At 41.5% G+C, this 26945-nt stretch overlaps 1 protein-coding gene across 3 annotated transcripts in view; it reads right to left on the bottom strand.

The window, feature by feature from the left end:
* The window catches only part of atrnl1a (attractin-like 1a), a 345015-nt gene that overhangs the window by 60016 nt on the left and 258054 nt on the right, over window positions 1–26945 (bottom strand). For 2 of the 3 annotated variants that reach the window (XM_039784008.1, XM_039784010.1), the window contains one exon: window positions 5695–5790. In XM_039784008.1, coding sequence (XP_039639942.1) covers window positions 5695–5790 — 96 coding nt within the window. The remainder of the gene's footprint in view (window positions 1–5694; window positions 5791–26945) is intronic. The other variant, XM_039784009.1, reaches the window with a different exon arrangement.

The raw sequence follows: 26945 nt of genomic DNA, 5'->3' as shown, positions 1-26945 counted from the left end.
AATAGCGGGGTGGCACAGAAATGTTCCCTTTCCCTCACTCATTACACGGTTATGCTAAGCTGCATGCTCGACTACGAACCAGATGTTGTGTAATTAACCTCAGTGTGAAGATAGCGTTCTGCCCGATTGTCTCTCACCTTCAAGAATGAAATGGAAACCAGGCTGAGGCAGAGATAAGGGGAGGTACTCCGGAGGTTTTCCGCCGGGGCACATGAACCGAACGAAACGGAGCCGAGTCCGACCTGGTCAAAACAGAGCTGGAACTAATTAGGCATCGTGTGCAGATAGCCTTCCGTGCCATTGTCTCTATAACCTTCAGCTCAAACCGTGTGAGGAGACAGAACCTCAAAGAGGGAGGGGAGGTATGCGGAGGAGGACTTTGTCTTAGCAGGTAACAGGGTCATTTTAGAACATCCCAGTATGTTTTACTGAATATCTCAAAACTGATAATTAAAAACACTAAATTAAAAAGACTATTCTCCAGAGAAACAGGTATGCAAATAAAATGATTAAAAAGGTAGAGAGGTATTGTTCGTTCATTCAACTCTGCTAAGGTTGTTTTATAAATGTTTAAAGTTGTAACCACATATCTGTACGAAACACATGTTTCAGCTGCAACGCAACATTATGATTAAGATCCCAAATTAAATCTATTCTCACACCATGGGAATTCAAATCGGCTCGACTTAAGAGAGGAGGGGAAACCAACTCCAACAGTGTCAGCTGAGTAAAAGATGGGTCAAACACAGGACTTTCACCCAGGAGACCGGGGATTGTGTCCCGCTTGGAACGTTTCCTAAAGTCGCTTTCTTCTTTAACCGTCCCGTTATTCCTACGTGTCACGGAAGCGTAAGCCCACCCACGACCTTTTCCTAAACCCAACCGTCCCGTTGTTCCCGTGTATCACGGAAACGTAAGCCCACCCACGACCTTTTCCTTAACATAACTGCGTCAAAAGGGACGCCAATAGTCCCGACCAAGCGCGTTTAGTTGAATCGCGTTATATAGCTCCAAAGGAGACTTTTAGCGTCAATAACAACGACAAAGGCACCTGACCAAGCGTCCGTATTTTACGAGACAGGAGTGAGAACCTGTTGGTATTTCTGCATGGCTACACACCGTTTGGTGGCCGGCATTAATATTGTTGTTATTACTTTTTTGTTTTATACAGAGTGGGCATTAAAGTTGTTGTGTTAAAAAATCCGAAATATTCAAGTCTATTTGGATTAAAGAAAATCTCGTTTGGATCAATGGAAGTACATTTCCAGGATACTTGCCTGAGATGCCCCTCACCTTCCGCTCTCTGTGTGTTGCCGTTCTCAAACTTCAGGATTGTTCAACAACAACAAACTTCGAGCTAGCTGAAAATGTAAAGTTTTTAAGAAAATCTGGATTCTGCAACTAGGCAGGCATGCTACACTCTATCTGGGACGTTTTGGGACCGATTGGTGGGATTGCTGTGGACGAAGTACACACGGTGATACACTGGTAAGAGCTAATTATGTTTACCCATGTATCCAGCTTTAAATAGCTCACATTACTTTATTGTGTGAATGGATAACTTAAATGCAAAGCATGTACTGTAGGCTCAGCAGTGTTTGTTCTGAACTACGTATTCTCTAACAAAGCTACCCACGCACACGTTTGCATGCAGTTTGATAAATGGGGGTGAATGTTCTCCCGGCTTTCAATCTGACTGGTTGACCTATTGTGCACAGTACATCTCATGCAACATCTGTCACTGAGCTGTGACTTCAGGGAGGGTGACAGAGATTGCTCAGGGGGTAATAGTTCACTTGCAATGATGCATTGCTTCTATCAGGATTATTAACATGTTGAAATGAGTTACATCATAGCAAGGTCAGACAAATTAGTGCGTTCCGTTTAGTTGTTTCATGGATCTTGTGTAATGAGATTACAGTAATATATCATTAAACAACTTGTAACTGTACAATGTTACAATGTACACTACATTACCTAAACATAACCTCATTCTCAATTTCAGCTTGCTCACATACAGTGCTCAGCGTAAGTGAATACACCCATGCTAAAGTTGACTAAAAAGAGGAATAAAAAAAAAAAAACATCTTTAGGAAATTGATCTTAATGCCTTAATTAAAAAAAAATAGTAAAAAATCCAACCTTTAAGGACACAAATTTTCTTTATGAATGAATAATGTATCGTAAATAAATAAATGTTCTTCCTTAAAATACAGGGGGCATAAGTATATATACCCCTATGTTAAATTCCCATAGAGGAAGGCAGATTTTTATTTTTAAAGGCCAGTTATTTCATGGATCCAGGATACTATGCATCCTGATAAAGTTCCCTTGGCCTTTGGAATTAAAACAGCCCCACATCATCACATACCCTTCACCATAACTGCTGGTTTGATTTGCATTGAGAGATAATTTTATGGAAAGTACCCCAAAAGATGATTTTTGTATTCCTCTTTTTAGTCAACTTTAGCATGGGTGTATTCACTTATGCTAGACTGTAATAAGCAAAGTCCATCTTCCACTGGAGTATAAACCTGCCGGTCTCTAGGGCTAATGGTAATGTTCCTAAACTTTACTGTGCACATAGAGATCTTTGTCTTTTGTTTAAATTATCCATCACATAAAGTTCTGCATTGTAGCTATTGTTTATGAGAGAATAGGTTCTTAATTTTGGTTAACACAATATATCAACAGACCAGATTTCTTGTACTTTGGGTGTTTTCATTTCATACTACTTTATCCTTCACTTGCTCCACTATATTTTTCTGGCATTTATATTTACTAGTTACTTTTACATAATTATATGATATCATGCAGTACTATACTAATAATCTACACAGTAGTATAGAACGTATTTTAAAGTGGCTCCAGATAGACAAACTAAAACATTAAAATGATCTTACATGTATTATTTAGTGACAAAAAGAGAATATTATAATACTCTATAATAATATAGCACTTTTAAAGGAGCCATTCTACATAACGAGATACTTTAAATACATTTAGCCGTTAATACTTCTGTGCTTTTACTTAAGTAACATTTTAAATTTAGGGCTTTGACTTGAAATGGAGTATTTCCTAGACCTCTGTACTTGTACTTTTATTAGGTAAAGGATTTAAGTACTTCTTTCACCACTCCCCGACAGTGACCCAGCGAAACTAACCAATAAACCTCCTGAACCACACCGAAAACTATTTCCACATCTTCTGTCCCAACACATCACACACCCTCCTCTGTTTACCTAAACCCTGCATTGAGTGTTTGTCATTGAGAACACCTATTTCTCAACACAGTTGACACCACCGTTTGGCCCACTGCCTGCCACTCCCCCCCTCAGGAGAAGGAAGGGCATGTCTGATTTGGTGGTTACCCTTTCACTGAAAGTACCACTGTCATGTTACAGCATGTGCTCTGTAATCTCTTTGTATACAAGGCTGATATGAGCAGTGGGACCAGCTGCCTCTCTCAGGGCTCGCACTCCACCAGCCACAATGCCTCATGAGGACCCTTCAGGGCCGCAGGGTGAAGGTGAGGCGCCAGCATCACAAAGAGAGCCCTGTCCTCACCCAGGACAGCTACGTGAAAAGTGGGCTATTGAAACCGGATGCACTCTCGCCCCTCAGCCTTCCATCTTTTGTTGACGTCAGTACTCCTCCGAGGCGTAATGTGGATGTTGTTTGTCTGCGCCTGCTTAGCAAAGGCTTCTAAAGAAAGTTACATATTGTGTTTTCCTGTGGACTTTTACGCCTGAGGGTGCCTCCAACAGCACAATAAATAAACTTGCTGATTGTGACCCATGTTTCAGGTCTATCAATTCACAGATGCCACGGACCACACATACGTTACATCTCTGTACAGGGTTTCACATTGAGCACCTGAAATCCATTTGCTCACTGGCTTATGCACTAGCTAGTCATCTTGCCAACTTTTATTTTGTAAGTCAAGCTTTGGAAATGATGTCTTAGCCTTACAAAAATAATGGAACATAACTTATCACTTTGCTAATTTGAAGTTTCACGAGCTCATTGCTCGTGGTAAGTCTACCTTGGATGGTGTAGACATTATGGCTGATAATCAAAATCCTTGGAGAAATGAATGGGATTTTTACTTCCAAAACCACACTTTTGAGCTCCCTATACTGTAAGTGCACCTTGATTGTTGAGCTGACAATGGGGCGTCCATTCCCCAGAGAGTTACCACTGCAGAAAGCTTCTGATTTGGTCACTCATTTTCTACAACGCTCAGCTGTAGCGACTTGTCTGTATCCTTCGCAGCCCCCTGTGTTTGTGAGTCTCTAGTCAGGAGACAACGGTACAGTATAGCCACTGCTATTCTTTCTGAATTGACAAGAGTTTAATGTTGACTTGGCCGTGCACTGCACTGTGGGATGGCTCTGGGCACTCCAAGCGAAGCAGATGATGTCAAACCGTTTTTATGTGTCTCTGCCATTTTGATGAATCCCAACAACATTCAACATTCACCTCTCAGTGGATTGCAGTGCACTTTGCCAAAACATAAGACAAGATTCTGTCTGTTTTCGGTCTTTTTATCTAGCTCCTTGTACTATACCTTCTGAGAATGGGCGGTGAGCAGTGAGGAGCAAATTTGCCACTTCACATCCATTGTCTGCCTACACACCTCTTTCGCCTGATTATAAAGTAATCTCTGATTTCTTGATTGATCTCTCTCTGACTCTCACAATTTATCTTGTGTGTTTGTGTGCAGTGTTGGGAGTAACAGTATTGTATTCCGTTTTGCTGTAACGCAGTAATATAACGCATTACTAATGAAATTTCAGTAATATTATACCCGTTGCAGATTCAGTAACGTGACCTCCAACATATTTTAACGTGTTTTTGTTTGAAGAATTCACCAAAACCGCATTTCGGCACAGAAAAAAAGTCTGTGAGTGCGATTTCCTGTTGCTGGAATTCGGTGGTTGAGATGACTGCGGAGACGGATACATTTGCGAGACGGACATTATTTTCAGGAGTTATTTCGCTGCGTTGAAGCGAGCTGACCCGTCACTGTTCCCGTGGTCAGAGCCAGAACCAGAGACGATACGGACAACATCTGTGTCCCAACAAGGAACGCTACATCAGCTGCTGACAGATGTAAACATGTGGGGAATTGATGTTTAGGCTTGCTACACGTAAATATCAGCATTAGGCCTACATTTTATCAACAGTGGAAAGTAACTATACGGTAGGCTACTTCAAAACAATTGTAAGTAGTACTTTTAATTGAGCATTTTCATTTTCTCCTACTTTATACTTCTACCTCAGCACAATTCAGTCACGTAGGCTATTGTACGTTTTACTTCACTATTTATGATTTGGTTACTTTGCCGATTAAGATAAATAATACAAAATATTATGAATAAACTATGATGTATTAAAGTGGATAAAGATGAAACTTTGTTGATCCCATGGTGAAATTCACAAGCTACCTGCCAAGTCAAACTTCTGCTGTTATTTTGGTGAAAGTAACTCAAAAGTAACGCAACAGTAGTGTAAAGCATTACAATTCAGAGACAATAATATTGTAATATAACTAATTACTCTCAAATGCCCGTAATTAGTAATCCATAATGTATTACATTTTGGAAGTAACTTGCCCAACACTGTTTGTGTGTGTCTTCTTTGGTTGTGTTCATGTCTGTGTGGTGCCCATGTTTGTGTCTTTTTGCTGACCTGTAACAGCTCCTCCTGGTCACCGTTGACATCCAGCGCTACAGCGACCGAAGCAAAGGGACGACTGGCCATCTGCTGTCGCTCTCTCATCAGCTGCTATAGAGTGAGACAGAACAACAACAACAAAAAGGATTTTTATAGGGAAATATTTGACAGAGTACCCTGTTTTAACTCAAAACGATTTTTTTTATTAATGTACAGTTGGCCACTGAGCAGCTCTCCTGGCACCAACTGTAAGTTAAATGTCTTGCTCAACGGCATCTTAACGGTAGTTACTGAACAATTTCTCCCTTACACCCATCTGCACTGCAGAGTTTACCCAGCAACCACATGGTACATATGCCTGCTTTTCTAACTTACAACCACATGTGATTAAGGAGGGAAGGAGGCTTAAAGGGTAACTACCGTTTTTTTTTTCAACCTGGACCCTATGTTCCTATGTTTGTGTGTCTAAGTGACTGATGGGAACAGCAATCTTTGACATTGGTCCAGAATTAAGCGAGATCGCTGCAGTCGGCAGCGGTGAAACGAGCTACAATGTAAGTTAACAGGACAATTGTGCAGCTTGTATTTATGTTCACAAAAGTGCTCGTTTTGCCACTGAAATGCTGAGATTAATATTCTAAGTGTATGACAACATTATGGAAAGGATTTCTAAGGATGTCATCCTTTCTGTTAAAGAGTAAGATTCTTTTTTTAAACATAAAAACATCCGCGAAATTGCATTTGCTAAACCAACCAGACTCCATGTAAATAAACAGTAAATTTAGCATCACAAAACACACTTTATTCAAAGTCAAGAGAAACAAAATAAAACTACGAAAAGCCGTTTTGGGTCATCTTTCCACTTTTCTAACCATCACAACTCTAGTTTTGAAATAAACACATTTACCGAAGAAGTGGAATTTACCGATTTACATGTGAAAACATGTTGGCTCTATACACACTAAAAGTCTGGTGGGTTTAGCGCTAGCGACCTCAGGGCTGTTTCTGGTTAAACAGAAAGGTCTTAAATAGGTTTTAAAAAGGTCTCTCTCTCGCTTTTCAGTGGCAAAATAAAGCACTTTCAGTGGACCAAACTGAGATGCACATTTGCCCCATAGGGTTACACAGCAGCCTGGTGTGTGGCTGCCCGTTCCAGCGTTCACGCTTAATACTGGACCAATGTCAAAGATTGCTGTTCCCATCAGTCACTTACACACAATAACATAGGAAAATAGGGTCCAGGTTGGAAAAAAAAAAATGGTAGTTAACCCTTTAAAATAATGGCAGGAGAAATGGGTTTTAAGGGTGATGGTGACAAGTAAGAAAAGGAAGACATTAGGGGGGGGGGGCAAGAAGTAGAAAGGGAGACAGAGAGCAGGACGGTAGAGGAATTAAAAAAGAAAAGGTTGAAAGGAGAAGGGAGGAGAATAAAAGATGGGGAAAAGTGGGGTACAGAGATCAAAGCAGACAGGGCTGATCGACGCGCAGGAGGAAGGTGAAGAGGGGTGGGGAATGGCAGGTGGTGGTGGGAAGGGGGGGAGTCAGATGGGAGGAGGAGAAGGAGGAGGAGGAGGGCAAACTTCAATAGTGAGGAAATGTCAGATGAACAAAGGCAGATGGCGAGGCCTTAAACAGCATGAGGTCGAAACAACCCGACTGAAAACACAAACACAGATATAGATAAAAAAAAAACGGAAAAACATTTGGGAACATGCATACACAGACTCACTCCCACACCGATGACGCACACCAACAGAGATGAAAAAGTTCCCATGTGCATGTACACCTGAATTGCTATTAGGACACACACAAGTGGTGAGAAAAAAACCAACATGCTCAGTGCACCCTTATCTACCCTTCTCTCTCCATCAAAAGCCCCGTTTCCCAGCTTTTTCCACTTCACTACAGACATGTTAATGGGGTTTTGTTTCTACATTTAGCTTGGGGGGGGGGCCACCTGTTTCATACAAAACAAACTCATTTCTGGCCGATAATGTGCCAAGCTTTAATCATCAGTATGTTGCTTGTTGTTTGGGTAGAAAATGTGCCTGGTGCAGCCTACACACACACACACACACACACACACACACACACACACACACATCTCTGATTGGTGAAACCAGTGTAGGGAAGGCAGAGGAAGAATCTGGACTGCAGATGGTGACCCCCTACAGGAGGGAGAAACTTTCAGTTGTTTATAATTTAAGATGGTTCTTCACTAAGATGAAAAACATGAAATTTACTTTTATGTATCAGCATATCAGCCATTGAGTAAAAAAATCTAAAAAATCAAGCACAGTAAGGTAGAGCAAGGAAGACGTAAGAAAAATAATAGACCTGGGGGACATTAGTGATCAAGTACAGTAGTTGAAGATGCAACTGTAACGTGATGTGTTAGTATCCCACGTGTCTTACGTACAGTATGTTTCTTGTCTCTGCTATCCATTACCACATTAAGCCATTAAACTGTTTAACACTTCATCACTGAGTGGGAGATAAGACTCATATACATCACAGTAGTATTCAATTATTTAATGTATATTGTTTCCTATTATTTAATATACTCTGTATGTGAGCTGTGTGTCTGATATTTTGCTGCTGCAACACAGTCATTTCCCTTTTTTTTTGGGATCAATAAAAATCTATCTACCTACCTACCTACCTATCTATAATAGAGATAAGCTTAAAATATGAAATAAATATATATGTATAAAAAAAAACAAGAAAATTAGGCCCAAGAAGGATGTAATAGACCATCTAAATCTAAATTGGAAGAAATAAAAAGGACATAAGAGCCACAATTAAAAGAAACAGAAGCAAAAACAAGGCAACAAAGCAGGATTAGCAAAAGAAAGAAGAAAAAAAAAAAGAAGCAACGCACTCCTACATGTCAGTGGCCTCCACACACTGTTACCTCTACCTTAACTGAAGCCCCTCTGTGTCCTCTCCCTGTTGCTAGAAAAAAGGCTGCGCATTAACATTAACCAGCTGTCAGGTGTTGTGCTAGCGCGCTGCCGGCTGCTCGCTTGCCAGTGTCAGACTCTTTAAGCATGAATGAATACTACACCTGTAGCTACATCAGCGCAGTCAGCCGCTCCGCCGGCGGCAGCAAACTGCTCTGCTAGCAAGCCCACCTGCCGGGCTAACGTGATGTCTTCTCTTGTTAGCCGTCACCGCTACGCTAACGCAGCTCAGATGACAGTGTGTGCTTGCTAGCATCGCTGTTAGCCTCCTGCTGATGTCAGCTTAGATTTGTAAGAGCCTAGGTGATAAGATGTGGGAGAGAGAGAGGGTGTTTGTGTACTCTGAGCTTTAGACGAGGGAAAATATAAAACGTGTTTAGACCTTCACAAGTGCGTCATGTTGTGCACACACATGCTCATATGTAGCCTCCATGTAAAGAGTTAATGGAGAGTTTATCACGGTAATTGTTCCTCCTGTCCTACTGGCTGCAAATAGATCCCTATAGAGACTATAGTGTAGGCTAGTGCCCTATCTAAATAAAGGGTACTAGTGTAGGCTAAGTGATGATGGACAAAATTAACAGGTCTATTTCTCTGCAAAAATGTATTCCCAAGTTCACCTGAAACTAACTTCTAGGGATGGGGAAAGAAAAAACAGAAATCGTATGTATCGTGATTTTTTTTTTTTTGCAAATATTTGAAAAATTGATTCTTTTCCCTAGAATTTATATTCTTTTTATTTTATTTTTTCCCCCCAATGATTCATGTAAATATTTTCTGTTTATACGGTACCACTGACGGAGACTCCATCATATCCGTTTCCAGCAAAACAGACCGAAAGCAGAAAATCCATGTGATGTTCTTCTTTACAAATGAAATAAATGTCAGACTGACTGACATGGGATGTGCATTCTTCTTAGAAAACTATTAGTTTTTAGAAATGTCTCATGTTATATTATCTTTTTAAGTGTATTATTTAACTTTTGTTTTTGTTAAAGGAAAAAAAAATACAATACTCAATACTATCGAATCAGAATACTTCTAGAATCACAATAAATAAATAAAAATTTCAATACAAATCAAATTGGCAGCCATGTAACATGAAATAATCGAGTCGGGACAAAAATCACATCATCCCAGTTACTTCAGCTAACATTGTAATTACTATGAACCCAGTGACCAACCAAGTTGTAATGTTAATGTGAGGATTGCTTTAAAGGTCCAATGGCATGAAAAATTCACTTTATGAGTTTTTTTAACATTAATGCGTTCCCCCAGCCTGCCTATGGTCCTCCAGTGGCTAGAAATGGTGATAGGTGTAAACCGAGCCCTGGGTATCCTGCTCTGCCTTTGAGAAAATGAAAGCTCAGATGGGCCGATCAGGAATCTTCTCCTTATGAGGTCATAAGGGGAAAGGTTACCTCCCCTTTCTCTGCTTTGCCCGCCCAGAGAATTTGGCCCACCCATGAGAGAGAGACATCATGGCTTTCAAATGAGCAAAGTGGTAGTTGGTCAAGGCCACACCCCCACCCTCCACCTTGCCCCCCCTTTCTCCTCCTCAATAGCATTTAAAGCTACAGACACAGAAATGGCACATCCTAAGGAAAGCTCATTGTGGGACTGACTCTAGTGGCTGTAATTCTGCACCAAGGCTGAATTTTGGGAAAGAGACTTCAGATACAGTATTAGGAGACCACTAAGGCCTATATAAAAGAGACTTCAGATACAGTATTAGGGGACCACTAAGGTCTATATAAAAGAGACTTCAGATACAGTATTAGGAGACCACTAAGGTCTATATAAAAGAGACTTCAGATACAGTATTAGGGGACCAATAAGGTCTATATAAAAGAGACTTCAGATACAGTATTAGGGGACCAATAAGGTCTATATAAAAGAGACTTCAGATACAGTATTAGGGGACCACTAAGGCCTATATAAAAGAGACTTCAGATACAGTATTAGGGGACCACTAAGGTCTATATAAAAGAGACTTCAGATACAGTATTAGGGGACCACTAAGGTCTATATAAAAGAGACTTCAGATACAGTATTAGGGGACCACTAAGGTCTATATAAGAGAGACTTCAGATACAGTATTAGGGGACCACTAAGGTCTATATAAAAGAGACTTCAGATACAGTATTAGGGGACCACTAAGGCCTATATAAAAGAGACTTCAGATACAGTATTAGGAGACCACTAAGGTCTATATAAGAGAGACTTCAGATACAGTATTAGGGGACCACTAAGGTCTATATAAGAGAGACTTCAGATACAGTATTAGGGGACCACTAAGGTCTATATAAAAGAGACTTCAGATACAGTATTAGGGGACCACTAAGGTCTATATAAAAGAGACTTCAGATACAGTATTAAGGCCTATATAAAAGCATCCAAAGAGCACCATGTCATGGGACCTTTAAGACATTATTTTACAAATGCAAACCTATCCTTTAAGGTTTGGTTAAGTTTTGGAGAATTGGTTTAAGTTAGAGAAAGATCTTGGACAAAAAAAAAACTAAGTTGACTGTTGGTAAGACATGGGAGTTAAAGAACAGTCTCTGGTGTCATGGAAACACTTTGTACACCGGACGATCCAACCCTTCCCTGAGAGGTTTCTAATAACATTATTAATCACAACACTTCCACCTTCGCTTCTCAAAGAAAGCATAAAACATGACCAAGCATAAAAAAAGGGTTTCAAGCATTTGAACAAACTAGGGATGCACCGAAATGAAAACTCTTGGCCGAAACCGAAAACCGAAAAAGAGGAAACCAAGCCCGAAAACCGAAACCAATTATTAGTACCATTGCATTTATGGCTATGACTGTGTACTAACTTTACTAAAATCAAGGCATTGCAATTGTATAAATTAATATTAAAGTTTAATTAAAAAAATATCTAGCAAAAATATGGCTACAATCTGATAGTAACATACAGTATACAGTAGCCTAAGAACAGAATAACTTACCTATTGTTATTATTATTATTATTTGAGGCACTTTTTTGCAGGATTTCACTGAACATATCAGACAACGAGGGTGCATGCCCCTCATCTGGTGCAGCGAGACAAGTCTTTTTTTCTGCGCTCTGATCTCCTGCTCCGTGCGCGCTCCGTCTCCGTCTCCACGCGGGTTCTCCGCATCCATCGCGGCCTGGATCATTTCTCGTGCGCCCTGCTTTATTTCCGCATCCAAGTAATGGTCTTTATAACGCGGATCAAGTACAGTCGCGATGAAGTGCAGAGGACCCGAATAGATCTCACTGAAACGTGTGCTGACAGACTCTAAGAGCGTACTTCATTGTTTTCACTCCGTGGTCCGTCTCAACCTCTTTGCTTAGGAGACGCTTTGCAGGTGGAACGGGTACTGACACACGTGCAGGTCGCGGTTTCTGTTTGCGTCATTACAACATTTCGGCCGTATTGTTTCGGTGATAAAAGTATTTCGGCCGAAAACGAATATTCGGTGCATCCCTAGAACAAACTGATGCTTGCATTACTCTGAGGAGTAGGCTACAGTCTCTAGTTCATTAACTGCTTTGACATGTTTAGTGGAAAGCATTGAAGTCAAATGAAGAAACAAAGTGACACACATAATGTTCACTTCTTACAGTTATTACAGTTAACAGTTTTGGGATCAGCCTGCAGTACATCATTTAAATACAGTTCAGAAAGGTGTTTTTTTCCCTTGTTGACTACAATGCCTTTGGTACATAGGTGGCTGTACACGTAACTCAGCTGAGTGTTTTGTGTGAGGGCATCCATGTGTGAGTTTGTGTCATGCTCTCAGCTCTTTCTTCCATAAAGCCGCTGCCCCTGTGTTAGTGAAAATAAGACACACTGGTCAAGGTGATATGGGTTACGTGTGTGTGTGTGTGTGTGTGTGTGTGTGTTGCAACCTGATAGGTTAGTCTAGACAGTGGAATTATGTTGGGACATAAAAAGAGGGAGTAATATTCAGCACTGTGTTAAGTTTTAGAGTCCAGTGAATATGCACGTGTGTATGTGTGCATTTTGTTTTTTTATGTTCCCCACTGTGCATGTATACATACATACATACATACAAATGAAAATGCACATGCTCAATTCAAACAGACCACTTGTTTGTGTGCTGATGCATGCGTTGTGTGTTTAACGCCCCCTTTGAGAAGTCCTTGAGTGGGCAACAAGGACAAGGCAGCGGCCATCTTCTCTGTCTGCTTGTCCGGCTGTAAATCAGCCATAAAACGGCTAATTAACTCTGCCTTGCTGTAAACAAGCAGTGCCGTGCTATTGGATGACAAAGGAAGGGGGGAGAGTGCGACAGAGCTATGTATGCCTATGTGGGAGATTCAAGGGAGCAATAATATTTAGTTTTCTAGTTTCAAGGATTGTAGCTGGATGCCAGGAATTCAAACTGAAACCCAATAAGACACAAAGTTAATACTTCCGGTGACTTATTGGTCCATGCTTTCACACCGTATTGACTGTGTTTACCTAGCCTCGAGGGGGAGCATGACATCCAAACATCCATCCATCCCGCCAGCCGCCTCAGCTGGACAGACAGACGCATAAATAACCAGGAGAAAGAAATGAGAGCGCTGCAACAATGGAGCCAATCACATGGCGAATTAGGCTTCACAGAACGCGGCTCAAACAAAGTAGCACCTGTGAGATGAAGCTGCCAGTCCTGTTAGACTGGCAGCTTGGAAATATCCGTGCCGTTTGCTGATTTCGGATGCAGTACTGTGCAAATGACGGGTTTCACAACACGACGAATGGCCCACGGCTACTGTGGCTGCAATTACACTCCACACCAGCTCTGTGAGAGCAAAACCACAGTACCATCCCATCTGCAAGCCTGTGTACACAGTCAGTGTTTGTTTGTGTGCGGGTGGGAACAACGCAGCAGCAAGTTTCCGGTATTCTGTGGCATTAAATTTCTGTAAATACAGTATGTACACAAAAACCCTTCAAATCGAGGTGTGATTTTGGACAATATGCTGCAACAGCATGTGTTTTCTTTTTCCATAAATTTTTTTTTTTTAATGACGTACACTCTATGACCATAAATACGGACACACTGGGCCACATACTTTCAGAATCTCTATGATCCGATGCTTTCTGCCTCCTAACAACCTGGAAATTGTCATTCATGCATTTTAGACTACTGTAATTCACTAATGCTTAAGCAAACAACCTTTCCAGTTAATTCAAAATGCAGCTGCCATTTGGAGGGCCCTTCTTTCTTGCGTTTTTCTTTTCCTAAACCCAACTGTCCCGCTCTTGTCCCGCGTGTCACGTCAACATAACTTTTGTAAGCCCACCCACGATCTCTCCCTAAAGCCTAACTGCGTCAAAAGTGACGACAACAGTCCCGAGCCAGCGCGTTTCGATGAAACGGGTTTAGATCTGACGCTAAAGGAGACTTTTAGCGCCAATAACATACGGCAAAGGCACCTGACCAAGCGTCCGTATTTCACGCGATGGGAGTGAGAACGCGTTGTTGTTCGAGATAAAAAAAATAGACAAAGGAGAATAAGGGTGAGGCAGACGCACACAGACAAACTTGAACAAATAAACATAGAAAACACACCCGACTCACAGCAGAATATGCTGATGTGAGCTTCCTAAACAACCCATTTCTCATCCAACGTTACTGCCCCCGTTTCCCCTGTAGATGTAATGCAACATCAGCGCCCATGTTGCTCCAGTCCATCTGTAACCTAACTAGATGGTTTAATCAATGCCACAGAAGGCAGCAGGTTTAGGTCTGATTAATGTTTTAATCAGAGATACGAGGGAAACAACCATTTCAGGACAGGGGTTATAACTCTTCCTGACTGTTCACATCCACAGTGTCAGAGTTCTAACATGTTGCACAGTATGCTTTACAAGAACTATTAAAGCTACTGTCAGTGTTTAACAATGTCCTAAGATGAGCATCAATGTAAGTTAAATAATCACCATGACTGAAAACTGATTTTCTTTAATCCAGATATCTCCATTGGCCCTGCTGGGACTGACGGCTACTGTATTTCTCCCAGTGTCCCACGACACTGTTATTGTTATATACTTCCGTCTTTAAAGGGTGTCTGCTGGGTGCGTCGAAAGTTTATGCAGATATGAAAAGGAGCAGATGAAAAGGGTGGCTGGGACATTACTTTTTACGGTTCAGCACCAAACTCTAATGTTGAAATCCGGTCAAGCATTATGTGACTCTGCAAAACCAGTCTTCTTTACAGTGTCAGTAGAGCGAGACAGGGCTATACAAGGGTTAGACAATTTCGGTCTCAACTTTTTGGAGGGAGCTGTTCAGGGGCACAACAATTACTTGGACTGCCCCTGGCTAAATAAGCAGGCTGTTCTTAAAAACCATGTGTACATATAGCAGAAAGTAATGCACTGTAATATGTATGTATTCCACATGTGTATTGCTGTATGCACCAACATTTACTGCTGCTGTATAAGAATGCTATGGTTCACAAAGGGACGGGGTCAGGGTGGATGGGTGGGTCATAAAATACAGGGCTTTCGTGTGGGGGAGTGGAGTTCGTGTCCTGGAAGAAGTCGAGGGAAACACAAGACTTTCACCCAGAAAACAGGTGTTTGTGTCCCAGGAGTACCACTTAAGGGTACCGGCGTTTTAACCCAAATACTAGTCTTTCTGGTGCCTAAACTCTCCGCCGCACGACGGTCACCTTTTGACGGCTAAACTCAACTGCAACGGCCTCTGAAACGACCGTCACCTCATGGTGCTCTGTAATAGGGCTGCACAATGTAGTATCGTTTTTTTATCGTCATCGCAATATCAACTGGCGCGCTATACATATCGCGAAACGCTGAGACGTATCGCGATAGACGCTCTGAGATTTTTTTTGTGTTAGTTGATGGAAAATATCAGTAGAAAATTACACTTTAAAAAGAAACTCGTTCTTTTTTTTTTTTTAGTGGTGCCTTTTATATTCAATTCAATATTCAATTTGTTCAATAAAAGAATGTTGGATATGATTTCCTTTCGTCCGTTTTAAATTCAACAAACAGAACTGAGTACACTGTTTGTGATATTTAACGTTATCGCATATTTTCCTCATATCATCCAGCCCTACTCTGTAAATTACAAACTGTTATGCATAAGTTTTCATATGATATCATACAAACCCATTCATGTGAATGCCTTTAAAGGAGTAATATGCAGTATTTCTGGTGGCTCCTGTATCTCTGTAGCTCAATGGAAGCAGAATATACACCAACAGAGAGGCAGCTATTTTGCTGCTGACGTGCTGCTTCCACTACATGGTTGGTGTTAGAAGCTGTACATTAACGAACACAAAAAGAACCCCAAGATGCATGAAGTCCTTTACTTAGCACCAACTTGCCCCCAACCCAAAACACGCCAAGGCACACTTCCAAAAAATACAAATACAAAGAGACAAGAGATACAAAGAGTATCTTACTCTCAGAGCACAGCGTTGTTGGAACACCATCACAGGCATCTACACAAAATAACAAACACATACGTATTCATAAAACCCTTATTGATACTGATGAAGTATTCAATTATTACCTCATTATGTGGCTGAAGACGGATAGGATTTGCAGCTTTGCCTCTCGGCATACAATGTGATTTTAGCTATTGAAGAAAGAATTAATCAATTCAGGCGCAGTATCCGCAGAGACACCGCTGGTTTGATACAATGCAGCTGCTTTACAAAGGACACACACGGGTGCACTCGTGGATTTACATCATAAAAACACTGGGAGAAAATATGCCAAATGTGTCTGTTGAATGTGTGCAGACAAACAGGTGTGAGCACAGAAAGAGAGACGGAACACTGGGAATCGCACGCGCACACACACACACACACACACACACACACACACACACACACACACACACACACACACACACACACACACACACACACACACACAGTGCGTCTCACTATCTTTGTGGGGACCCATAATTCATACAATGCATTCCCTAGCCCCTATACCATAACCTTAACCATCACAACTAAATGCCTAACCTTAACCCTTACCCTCACCCTAACCATAACCTAATTCTAACCCTAACCCTAAAACCAAGACTTAACCCTCAAACTGCCCTTTAAACTTGTGGGGTCCAGCATTTTGGCCCCACAGAGCTGTCCGGACCCCACAAGTATACTGTATTCCCGGTTGTTGGACCCCACGAATGTAGTTAAATGAGAACACTCACTCTCACACTCACTCTCACACACACACACACACACACACACACACACACACACACACACACACACACACACACACACACACACACACACACACACACACACACACACACAGTGCGTCTCACTATCTTTGTGGGGACACATCACCCATCTTGAATGTGTAAGCAAGTGAGGCCACAACCAAGAGGCGATAACAAATCTAATTTCCTGCATGTTTGCCAAGTTTCCAGCGACATTCTTTTCCTGGCTGAACGTGGTGAATAGGATCTGAGCAGAGTAAACAAGGGCCCGGATAGCCTCATCTGATCAAATCCACCACACCAGCTTCCAACACACCATCCACGGGAGTGGACAGAGCACTTGAGAGTCTTGTTCAACGCTGGCTGCAAGACAGAACATTTGGAGTGTAGTTCTACTAAAACAAATACCACCTGTCAATAGTCATGTAAGAGTCAATGGGCCAACCACTCCTACAACATAATCCACTTCTCTGCTGTCCAGTATGTTCCAAACAACCGTGGCTTCGCCAGTAAATTGCTAAATACGACTGGAGTTTTGGAACTATGTGGGGGTGTAAAAAAGAAGGTGCCAAATAAAGGTATCAAAATGATACCACAGCTCTAGCATATTCCACTGCTCAGTTGTTGATTTGTATGTTCCAAACACTCTACATTCCTTCTCCAACGACCAACTATGATACTTTTATCACTTGCTATCACCTCTACATAGCTCCAATGCTACAACAGAAGTAGCATATTAAAAATGTATCGGCAAAGCGACAGTTGTTTGGAACATACTGAACATATAAATGGGTAGCAGAAGAGGTGATCGTGCCATCGGAATCCATCGGAATCCATCGTAATGGCTTTGAATCAAAGCTAACTAGAGCTGTGGCCCTCCACGAAAAAAAGGAAGCCGCAAACTTTGATTTTCAAGGGATAGATTTCACTCTGGAATATTTTGATTATGGACCAAAACCACTGTGGTTGCAGATTTTAGCTTCTTAACAACAAACCATGTAGCCTAAGCATACATTTTTGTTGCCAACCATGTTCAAATAAATTCGTAGAGCAGGGGTCACCAACCTTTTTGAAACTGAGAGCTACTTCATGGGTATTGAGTCATGTGAAGGGCTACCAGTTTGATACACTCTTCTGAAATAACAAATTCGCTCAGTTTGCCTTTAGTTAAATATGATTATTAATGATTAATGATGCTCATCTATGTGAAGACACTGATCATGTTAATGATTTCTCACAATAATTATCAACAATGACTTAAAAAGGTGGGAAAAGGATAATATCAATATTCAATTTTAATTTTTAGAACAGGCCTGAGGGCTACTCATGTGGTCCATGGGGGCTACTTGGTGCCCGCGGGCACCGTGTTGGTGACCCCTGCCGTAGAGGTATACATTTCTTGTACGCATTTGTTTTTCTAACATTCCAGGAAGCCATTGGATTCCATTCTTTTCTATACAGTACATGTATGGAAAAGCAATTAAAAGAGTCTTTGGAATTTCAGTAAACATAAAATTCAAGTTTGTCAATGAGTACGTTTACATGCACACCAATATTCCGCTGTTATTGCGAATATGACAATATTCCAAATTTGATACAGGTCATGTAAACAGCAAATTGGGTGGTGATGGTGCAGCGGATATGACTCGTGCCTTTGGTGTGGGAGACCCGGGTTCAATTCCCACTGCGATACATCAACCAATGTGTCCCTGAGCAAGACACTTAACCCCTAGTCGCTCCAGGGGCGTGTGACCTCTGACGTATAAAACAATTGTAAGTCGCTTTGGATAAAAGCGTCAGCTAAATGACGTGTAATGTAATGTAAAAATTCTGTTTGGATATTCCGAATAAGACCTTTTTCCGAATATAGTATTTTCCAATTAAGACATGTGGGATATGCCGGTATTATTCGGGTTTTAGAGGCTCTTTGGACACATTTGGAACATGCGTCTCAATCAGGGTTTTTACCACAGGCTTATGGTCAGCTCTGTGCGTTGCTATGGTTTCTGTACACAAACCAACCAGCCAACCAGACCCGATAAGAAGGAGAAACACATCTACTTTTAGAACTTATCAAAGACCTGGATATCAACAGGTTTTTGGATATGTGCACACATCGCTACGGCGACCTTTTCAAGAAGCTGGTTGAAGGAATGAAAGAGGGACGCTGTGTTCGCACGGTCCATCAAGTCCGCCGCCGCTGGTAAACTCTGAAAAAATCTTATTTTGCACGGCTACATGTAAACGGGAATATTAGTGGCATATTCACTTTCATTAGCCATGAAAACAGTTTAGTCGCAATATCATCTTTTTCGGAATAAGGGCAAAAACCGGAATATTATGTGCATGTAGACTTAGTCACTGTTAAATTAACATTATGCATTTTAGTGCAGGTGATTTGAAATGTCTGCCCTACATAACCTCATAACAATAATGGAACTTTAAAACACAAATTAATGCAGACTTGATGTTCACTGTGACGGATTACATAGTTTAAATTTGTATGAAAGTGTACCGTATGGAAACGAATGCAAACCAATAACAGCCTGGCATGGTAGGAAAGAAAAAAAAAAAAAAGAATGTTTTACAAAATGGTCAGCTTTGAGGTAAAGTATGTTTGATTTGTAGTAAATGGGCTCAAACTTGCAAAACCACTGGCGCTTCATGGTCTTTGCAAAACGACGATAAGTGATTGTAGAAGTGCTTATGAGCTGCTGGACTTCATAAGAGCTGGATTATCAAGTTCAGGACGAGGGGAGACATTCTTGAGGGTAGAAAGACACACACAGACACTCAAAATGTCAAGGTGTGTTTTTAATTTCAGTCCGGTCCGGGAACCTGGCCTGAAAACCATCCCTAAAAACAGCTACAACAGATGGAGGCAGGATGTTACAACTACAGCTTGAGTGAGCCGGACAACCGGATCGCAGCAGAACATCTTCGACACATCCTGGAATGGTGGTAGAATAAATCCCCATTGATTCAGAGAGCTAATTAGTGAGGGCCAGAGAGACAAAGGGAGACAGAAAAGGCTTATAGATCGTGTGGCTTGTAGCTGTTAACTCTGAACAAGGCAGACACACACTTGTATTATGACCAATAAGTCCCATTCACAGCTAAATGCCTGGCAATTACTGCTAACACTTCCACTAGTGAGGGAAAGGGAGGGAGAAAATAAGGGAGAGACAGAAATATTCCATATCAAATGGAAGAAAAATAGTCCAAATCATTGGGGTTTGTGAGAAACAAAACTGTGTTATGCTAATACACGTAGAGCGTGAGTGTGCCTGGAAATTAAAAAAATATATATCCCGAACATCTGAGGCGGACAGCTCTTTTTCCAACACTGCCCACAGTGCTCTTTTCCCACACATGTGACCGTATTAGATAGTAAAGTTGAGGTAAATAATACAGATTTAAAGAAGGTTAAAATGCCATTGCATTTCTTCTCGCAGTCGAAACACAATGTGGGGGCGTCTATATTCAGAAAAAACAGGGGCAGACTTTTTCAGGTATTACTCATTACAATACTCACATGCCATATGCGACCAATAACTCCTCAAATGTACATAAGGCATTTAAATACCATATTAAGATGGACTTTAAAATATCTGAAGCGGTCCTTTAGGCCTGTCACATCTAATCAAACAGAAAGTCTGACACTGATGTACACAGAAAACTGTGAAATGGAACATTAACTAGTAGATGCACAGCAATTTAGGTGGTTTTATTTAAATCTGAATAAGTTATATGACTTTCCCAGACTAAATATCCAAAAGAAAGAGATGGAGAGATAGAAATAGAGATGGAGGTGGCAAACAACGAGATATACGGAGAAATACAGACTGAAGATATGTCTCTCTCTCTGTCTATCCCTCTATTCCTCAAATGTAGTGGCCGCAGTGTGGTGACCTGGTCCACTAAATCACCACCCGCTAACAGACAGAGGGAGAGAGACAAAGAGACAGACAGAGAGACAGACAGAGAGAAAGAGAGATAGATACAAAGCTGGAAGGAAAGAAAAGTGGTCCGTTTTAGGGGTCATCCATTAAATGCTATCAAATTAGCCCTCATCATTGGCCTGCTCCAACAGCCATCACCCATTCTCCACAGGCCAACACACACACACACACACACACACACACACACACACACACACGGAAAGACCGCTGAGAAAAACTAGGCTGCATGTGTTTGTATCCTCAGCTTGTTTGTTCCGTTTCTTCACATCATGTCTAACAAAAAGTCCAGCAGCTGGAGTTAATCTGCTGTACCTGGCACATCTAACTCTCAAGTTACACTCACGAGTTTCACAAGTGCAAACTGGTGTGTGAGACCCTCACACACTATTCTTTTGGTTCTCACGAAGAACACAATATGTTGTATGTAAAATGTACATACTTTATTTATAGGTTTATTTATGCTTTTTTAGTTATAGGTAGTTGATACAAAAAAAAAGAGATGGATGACATTCAACAAAAAATACTGTTCAAATCTCCACCTGATAGTTTAAATATATATAATAGTTATGTTTGTAAGTTTCGAGACAACAGAATATCAAGTAAAACCAGATGTCATATTCAGAAAACAATGCTCCAAATAAATTTTAAAAACATACGCACATTTCAACAAATTCAACACACATGGACAATACAGAAACACACTGCAAATACAGAAAACAAAAGCACAACTCAACAGAAGCAACTTACAACACAAAGGAAGGTTAATGTACTCCCTGATGCTCACTCAGACTACAGCACACCCACTACTGACTGTAGGTCTGTGTGGCATGTCTGCTGTGAGCTACTAGCATCATATTAAACTAATCTTCTAGATGCAGGGTGAGCAAGGTTCAGCTACAATCTGGGATCAGGGTTAAATTTTGTTCAGCCCTGTGAGTCAAATGTGTGATTTTTGGCCATATAAATACATTTATTGTTAAAAAGAAGAAGAAAAAAACGCCCTGGTTGTAAGGCGAACTTTGTCATTTAAATTAGCAGATGCAATATAGTAAGTAGGGGGGAAAAAGTCGATACAATAAATAGGGGGGAAAAAGTCGATACAGCAATGTATCGCGATATTTTCCGTGGCAATACTGTATCGATACAGATGCCAAGTATCGATCTATTATTATATATGTGTTGGTCAGTTTGTCTGCTTGACAATCCCATTTTGCAGCAACAAAATTGAAGTGAGATGAACAAACTTTGAAATGTTTCTTTTTAGATAAAACAGATGTTGACAAAATTTCCTTTTGGGGACATATTTTGAAATTGGGAAAAATTTGAAGTTGGAAAAAAGGTAATAAATTGCGATAAATAGCAGAATATTGCAATATGTTTAAAATCGCAATAATATCATATCGTGACATAAGTATCGTGAGACCTCTGGTGATTCCCACCCCTAATAGTAAGAAGAAGAAATATTTGTGCATGTACTGAATGTATGACCTTTCTGTGAGATCAGGCTCTTCTTGTGTGTGTGTGTGTGTGTGTGTGTGTGTGTGTATACATGTGTCTGCCAGGAGAGAAACTGTAGGTGGTTCTTATTATCGCCTTGACAGCCTGATTTACAAGATTTAAACAACCGTACATCCCTTTGACCACAGTGTCTCTCTCTCACGCACGCACAGGCACACGCACGCACACAGTCCATTGGTTTCCTTGGGAACAATGTTTATCCCGTCCATTTAGCCAATGTGTCCCATTAGCATCAACCTCCCATCTGTCTACGCGGCCCCTAGAGGGGCTCCGGTGTGTGCGTTGATTGCACGAGTGTGAGTAACTGTACTGGCGTTGATGTTGATGGCAAATGTTGTGAGCATGTGTGCAGTTTGCGTTACCTTTGGATCGCCCGCCCCCCCCCTCCACAAACTAATCAAATATCAGATTAACGTTCATCAACTCCCACCTGCATCAGCGACGCCGTGCGCAATCATTATCTCTGACCTCTCTGGTTGGCTGGCTGGCAGCCGTCCTATCCACCAATTACACCCCACAGCTGACAGGCCAGCTGACTGCCACTTCCTGCCCCGTGTCCAATTAGACTGCGCCGACAAAGCGACCCGAGCCGGGATAGGTCGGCTGAGGTCGTCGACCGCGGTCAAGGAGAGCGGCTCCGATTGGGTGTTTGTGAGCCGACAACCATGCAGGCGAACCTTTCGTTAATGAGATCATTACATCCTCATAATGTAGTAATGTGAGGAGATGTTTAATCATTCTGGGCCTAACTCACCGTCAACTATGATTTTAGTCACTTTGAAGCAACTTCATGGCTCATGTGAGGGAATGAATAAGTTGACACAACATCACAGGTGATAGTGCTTGAAATTGTCCAATGGAATGTTTGCAGTGGTTAAAAATTTAGATTGACTTTTGGAGGCCACCATTTGTTTGGCATGTTTATTGAAATAAGAGAAATTTTTTTGGGGGGGGAAGTCAAGAGAAGGGCTGTTGTGTATTTTATACCTGAGTTATGTCTTGTGTATGTACCATTGACTTTAAAAACATTTTTTTGTGGTTTTTGATTTGGTATTTAAGATTCCTCAAACAGAAAGTAAATCTGTTTCTCTCTGTCGTTGTCGGTCACAGCTTAACGTTAGCTACGATAGCTCCAGACATTAGCTAACTTTATTGCTTGTTTTGGCGGACCTCTACTACGTCAGTTAAGTTACCTTTAACCAGCGCGGTTCGTTCTACGTGGAAAACAACAACAAGTGCAGAGAGAAACAGATGCAACTAAACATGCTTGCTGTCTGGGAGTTCCGGGTGAACTGATGGACGTTTCCGTACTACATTCTCAGAAGGCGAAGCACTGCAACTTCCTTCTTCTTGGGCGGAGTGATTTGCTCGCAGCACCTGAGAAGCCCCGTAGTGAGGAGCAGAGAGTGACAACGGTGCATTTCAGGTGTTGCGCTAATCACTCCGCCCAAGTAGCAGAAGTAGCAGTGCTTCGCCTTCTGAGAATATAGTTCCCAGTATGTATACGGTTAGAAGATGGCTGTGTGTCATGTGACTTTGTTATTTGTACACGCTGTGACTATACAAATCACAACATGTAAATAGGAAAATGTTGCTGTTATTTTGTCGCTTATGGAGCCGGTTACCTCCAGGATCTGTGCTGAGCTAGGCTAGATGGAGCCGGTTACCTCCAGGATCTGTGCTAAGCTAGGCTAGCGGTGGGTGCATCAGACAGAGTTACGGCATGCACAGAGATGAGAAGGGTATGTATGGAGTTGTCTAACTCTGGGGGATACGGTGGATGAGACAAAGTCCCAATAAGTCGGCGTGTTCCTTTAAACAAAATATCTTCCTTGGTGTCTGTTCATTAGACTTTTTGTTTTTTCATGCATCACCATCTCTCTCCATCTCTTTCCTCACCATCTGTCTCTCTCCCTTCTTATTTGTCCATCCCTCCTTCCTTCCCTCTCAGTGCCAGTGAGACCGGGGGCACAGAGCTGCAGACCCCTGCACTACTCAACACAACAAGGCCCCATCTCATTAACAATGGCCTCGGCTCGCCAATATATACAAATCATCAAGTGAGCTTGTGTGTGAGTGTGCGTGTAAACTAACACCGTGTTTTGTGCATGATAGAGGAGTCAGCAACTTTAGCGGCCAGCCTGCAGGCCTCATCTCGGGACCTTTTTAACAAGGAGCCGGTCAATCAAACTCTGATCGATAACTATCTGGAGCCCGCCAACATAAAGGTGTGTATGTGTGTGTGTATGGGGGGGTGTGCGTGCATGTGTGTGTGTGTGTGTGTGTGTGTGTGTGTGTGGGGGGGTGCCAGGCTGACTAATTCAGACATCTAGGCATAGTGCTGATCCTGTTGGGCCTCCTTTCAGTACAGTGTGCCAGCTGTGGAAATGAAAAACCAGCGGCGTCTTTGGCTGAGCTGTCGGCGTCCAAGAGGAAAATCTGGCAGAGAGGGAGAAGTCAATAATGTTTGGATAAACAAATATTCTGAGAGAGAGAGAGAGAGAGAGAGAGAGAGAGAGAGAGAGAGAGAGAGATAGAAAGTGTGAGTGAAAGAGAGAGAGAAGGGAGGAATTCAAGAGCAGAGTGAGGGAAGCCAACGGTTTTGCCAATAAACAAGCCAGCACAGCACTATTGCAGATTGCCATAGAGCTTAAGTATACAGGATAGAGGCATTAGAGAGTCGGCCCCATCAGACCAATGCAACAAGAGCTGATCATGCATCTCTGTAGATGTTTGTGTTTGTGTGTGTGTGTGTATGTGGGTATACAAATGTGTGAGAATGTGTTGAATATGGTGTGTGTTTGTAACAAAGATCGACTGTGTTCATGTGCATTCACATTTAAAGGGTCAATATGCTGGCCTCAGTATTTTAGTCTGAAATGGTTTATCTATTATTTATTTGATTGTGTCCATAGAAATGTCACTCAAAAAACAAGTTCCAGTTAATTCCGAATATGTCGATGGGAGTGAGATTAAGACTTGTAAGTACATGCACACGACGGAGGTGAAGTACATTACATAGTCAAGTCGACGTTGACTTTTGCTCTCCCGCGGGACATGAACAGTGGTCTCCTGGGTGAAAGTCTTGTGTTTGTTTGACCCGTCCATCCAAACCAACCTCCTCCCTACGTGGACTTTGATTAGAGTCATATGTCGGATTAGTCAATTGAATCTGGAACAAAAAAACGTTTCCCTCGAAACGTAAAGTAGAAAGCAGCTTTGTTGTATGGGAACGGAATTTTTAAAAGACAGGGCTGGTGTAGAATATAATTTCATGATTAAATATTAAGTCCTTAATTTGAACTAAGGGGCCTAGCCCAAACTAGAAAAAACGGCCCCAGGCCAAAGTACAGGGGTCGCCGCATACTTTTGGCTATGTAGTGTATCGGTCAAAATGGTCATGAAGGGGGAAGAATGTATGTTCCCCTTAACTTTTAGACATTTTGTATAAGCCAAAATAAGCTAAAAAAAACACCCTACATTTAGAAAAAAATAGAACCAAAAAAGAAAGAGGATAACAGTGATTTATTCTCTGTTATTTAATTTTTTTTTACATCATTATTATAACTGTTCGTATTATTTGTTTGTTGACTTGCTTGTCTTTGGTAACTTGACAGCATTATTAATGAGAATCCCTCCTCAATGATCTCTCCAGGTGAAATAAAGGTTGTTGATGAGATGAAAGCATCTGAATGAATGTGTCCTCATGTAATACCTTTATGCTTTATGTTCAGCAGTGTGTGTGTGTGTGTGTGTGTGTGTGTGTGTGTGTGTGTGTGTACATGTGTGTTTGCGAGTGCAGCAGTCTGTGATGTGTGTATTGTTGTAATTTGTTGCCCTGCAGCTTTGAGTAGCGGCTCATTATCCGAGCAGATTCCCATCTTCCGTCCCTCAGGGCTGTTACAATCACAAAATTATTGATTCGCTCCGCTCCCCAAAACAATGGATGGTGAATAAAAACCTTGATGGAATAGATTTCCTTCCTGCCTGGTTTAGCTGCTCATAAAACTTGGTTAATGTCTGTGTCAAACCTGCTATTTGGTCTTCTATCTTAAAAGGGACTAGACTGAGACTATGGAAAATACTGATGTCCTCATACAGTGTTAAGTAAAGTTGAATGTATAAATCCGTATATCATGTCAGTGCATTCAGATTTGACTGAGTTAGGAAGAAGAGGAGCAACTTTTTTGAAATTTTGTCAACTATGCTGTTTTTTCACTGCATGGTTCGGCTCGACTCTGGTTTTTGGTTAGCAAAACATGGATAGCACCTGGTCCTTTTTTTGGTACCACCTCGGTCGAGGTTCAAAGCAACCAAATCAATAGCAGCGTGACACAGGGCAGCCGGCACAAACCTGCGATTTTAAAATAGCCAATCTACCGTCAATAGCAACCTCAGTCGAGGCGTTTTTTTGTATTCACTTGACCCAGATTTTAGGAAATGGCAGCCCACAAAACTACGGCATACAATATGCTGTACAGTTGACAAAGTGCTGGCGTTCCTCCGTTTGGTTGCCGATGAAAGGATCTGATGTGCATCGCTTTGAAGATAATCTCACGGCAGTTTCATACGACATCCGCAGTGGAAAAACAAGAGAGAAAAA

This window comes from Perca fluviatilis, chromosome 19, assembly GCF_010015445.1.
Source record: "Perca fluviatilis chromosome 19, GENO_Pfluv_1.0, whole genome shotgun sequence".
Classification (NCBI taxonomy): Eukaryota; Metazoa; Chordata; class Actinopteri; order Perciformes; family Percidae; genus Perca; species Perca fluviatilis.
Note: the sequence above shows the minus strand (reverse complement) of the source record. Positions and strands in the feature narration are given on the sequence as shown.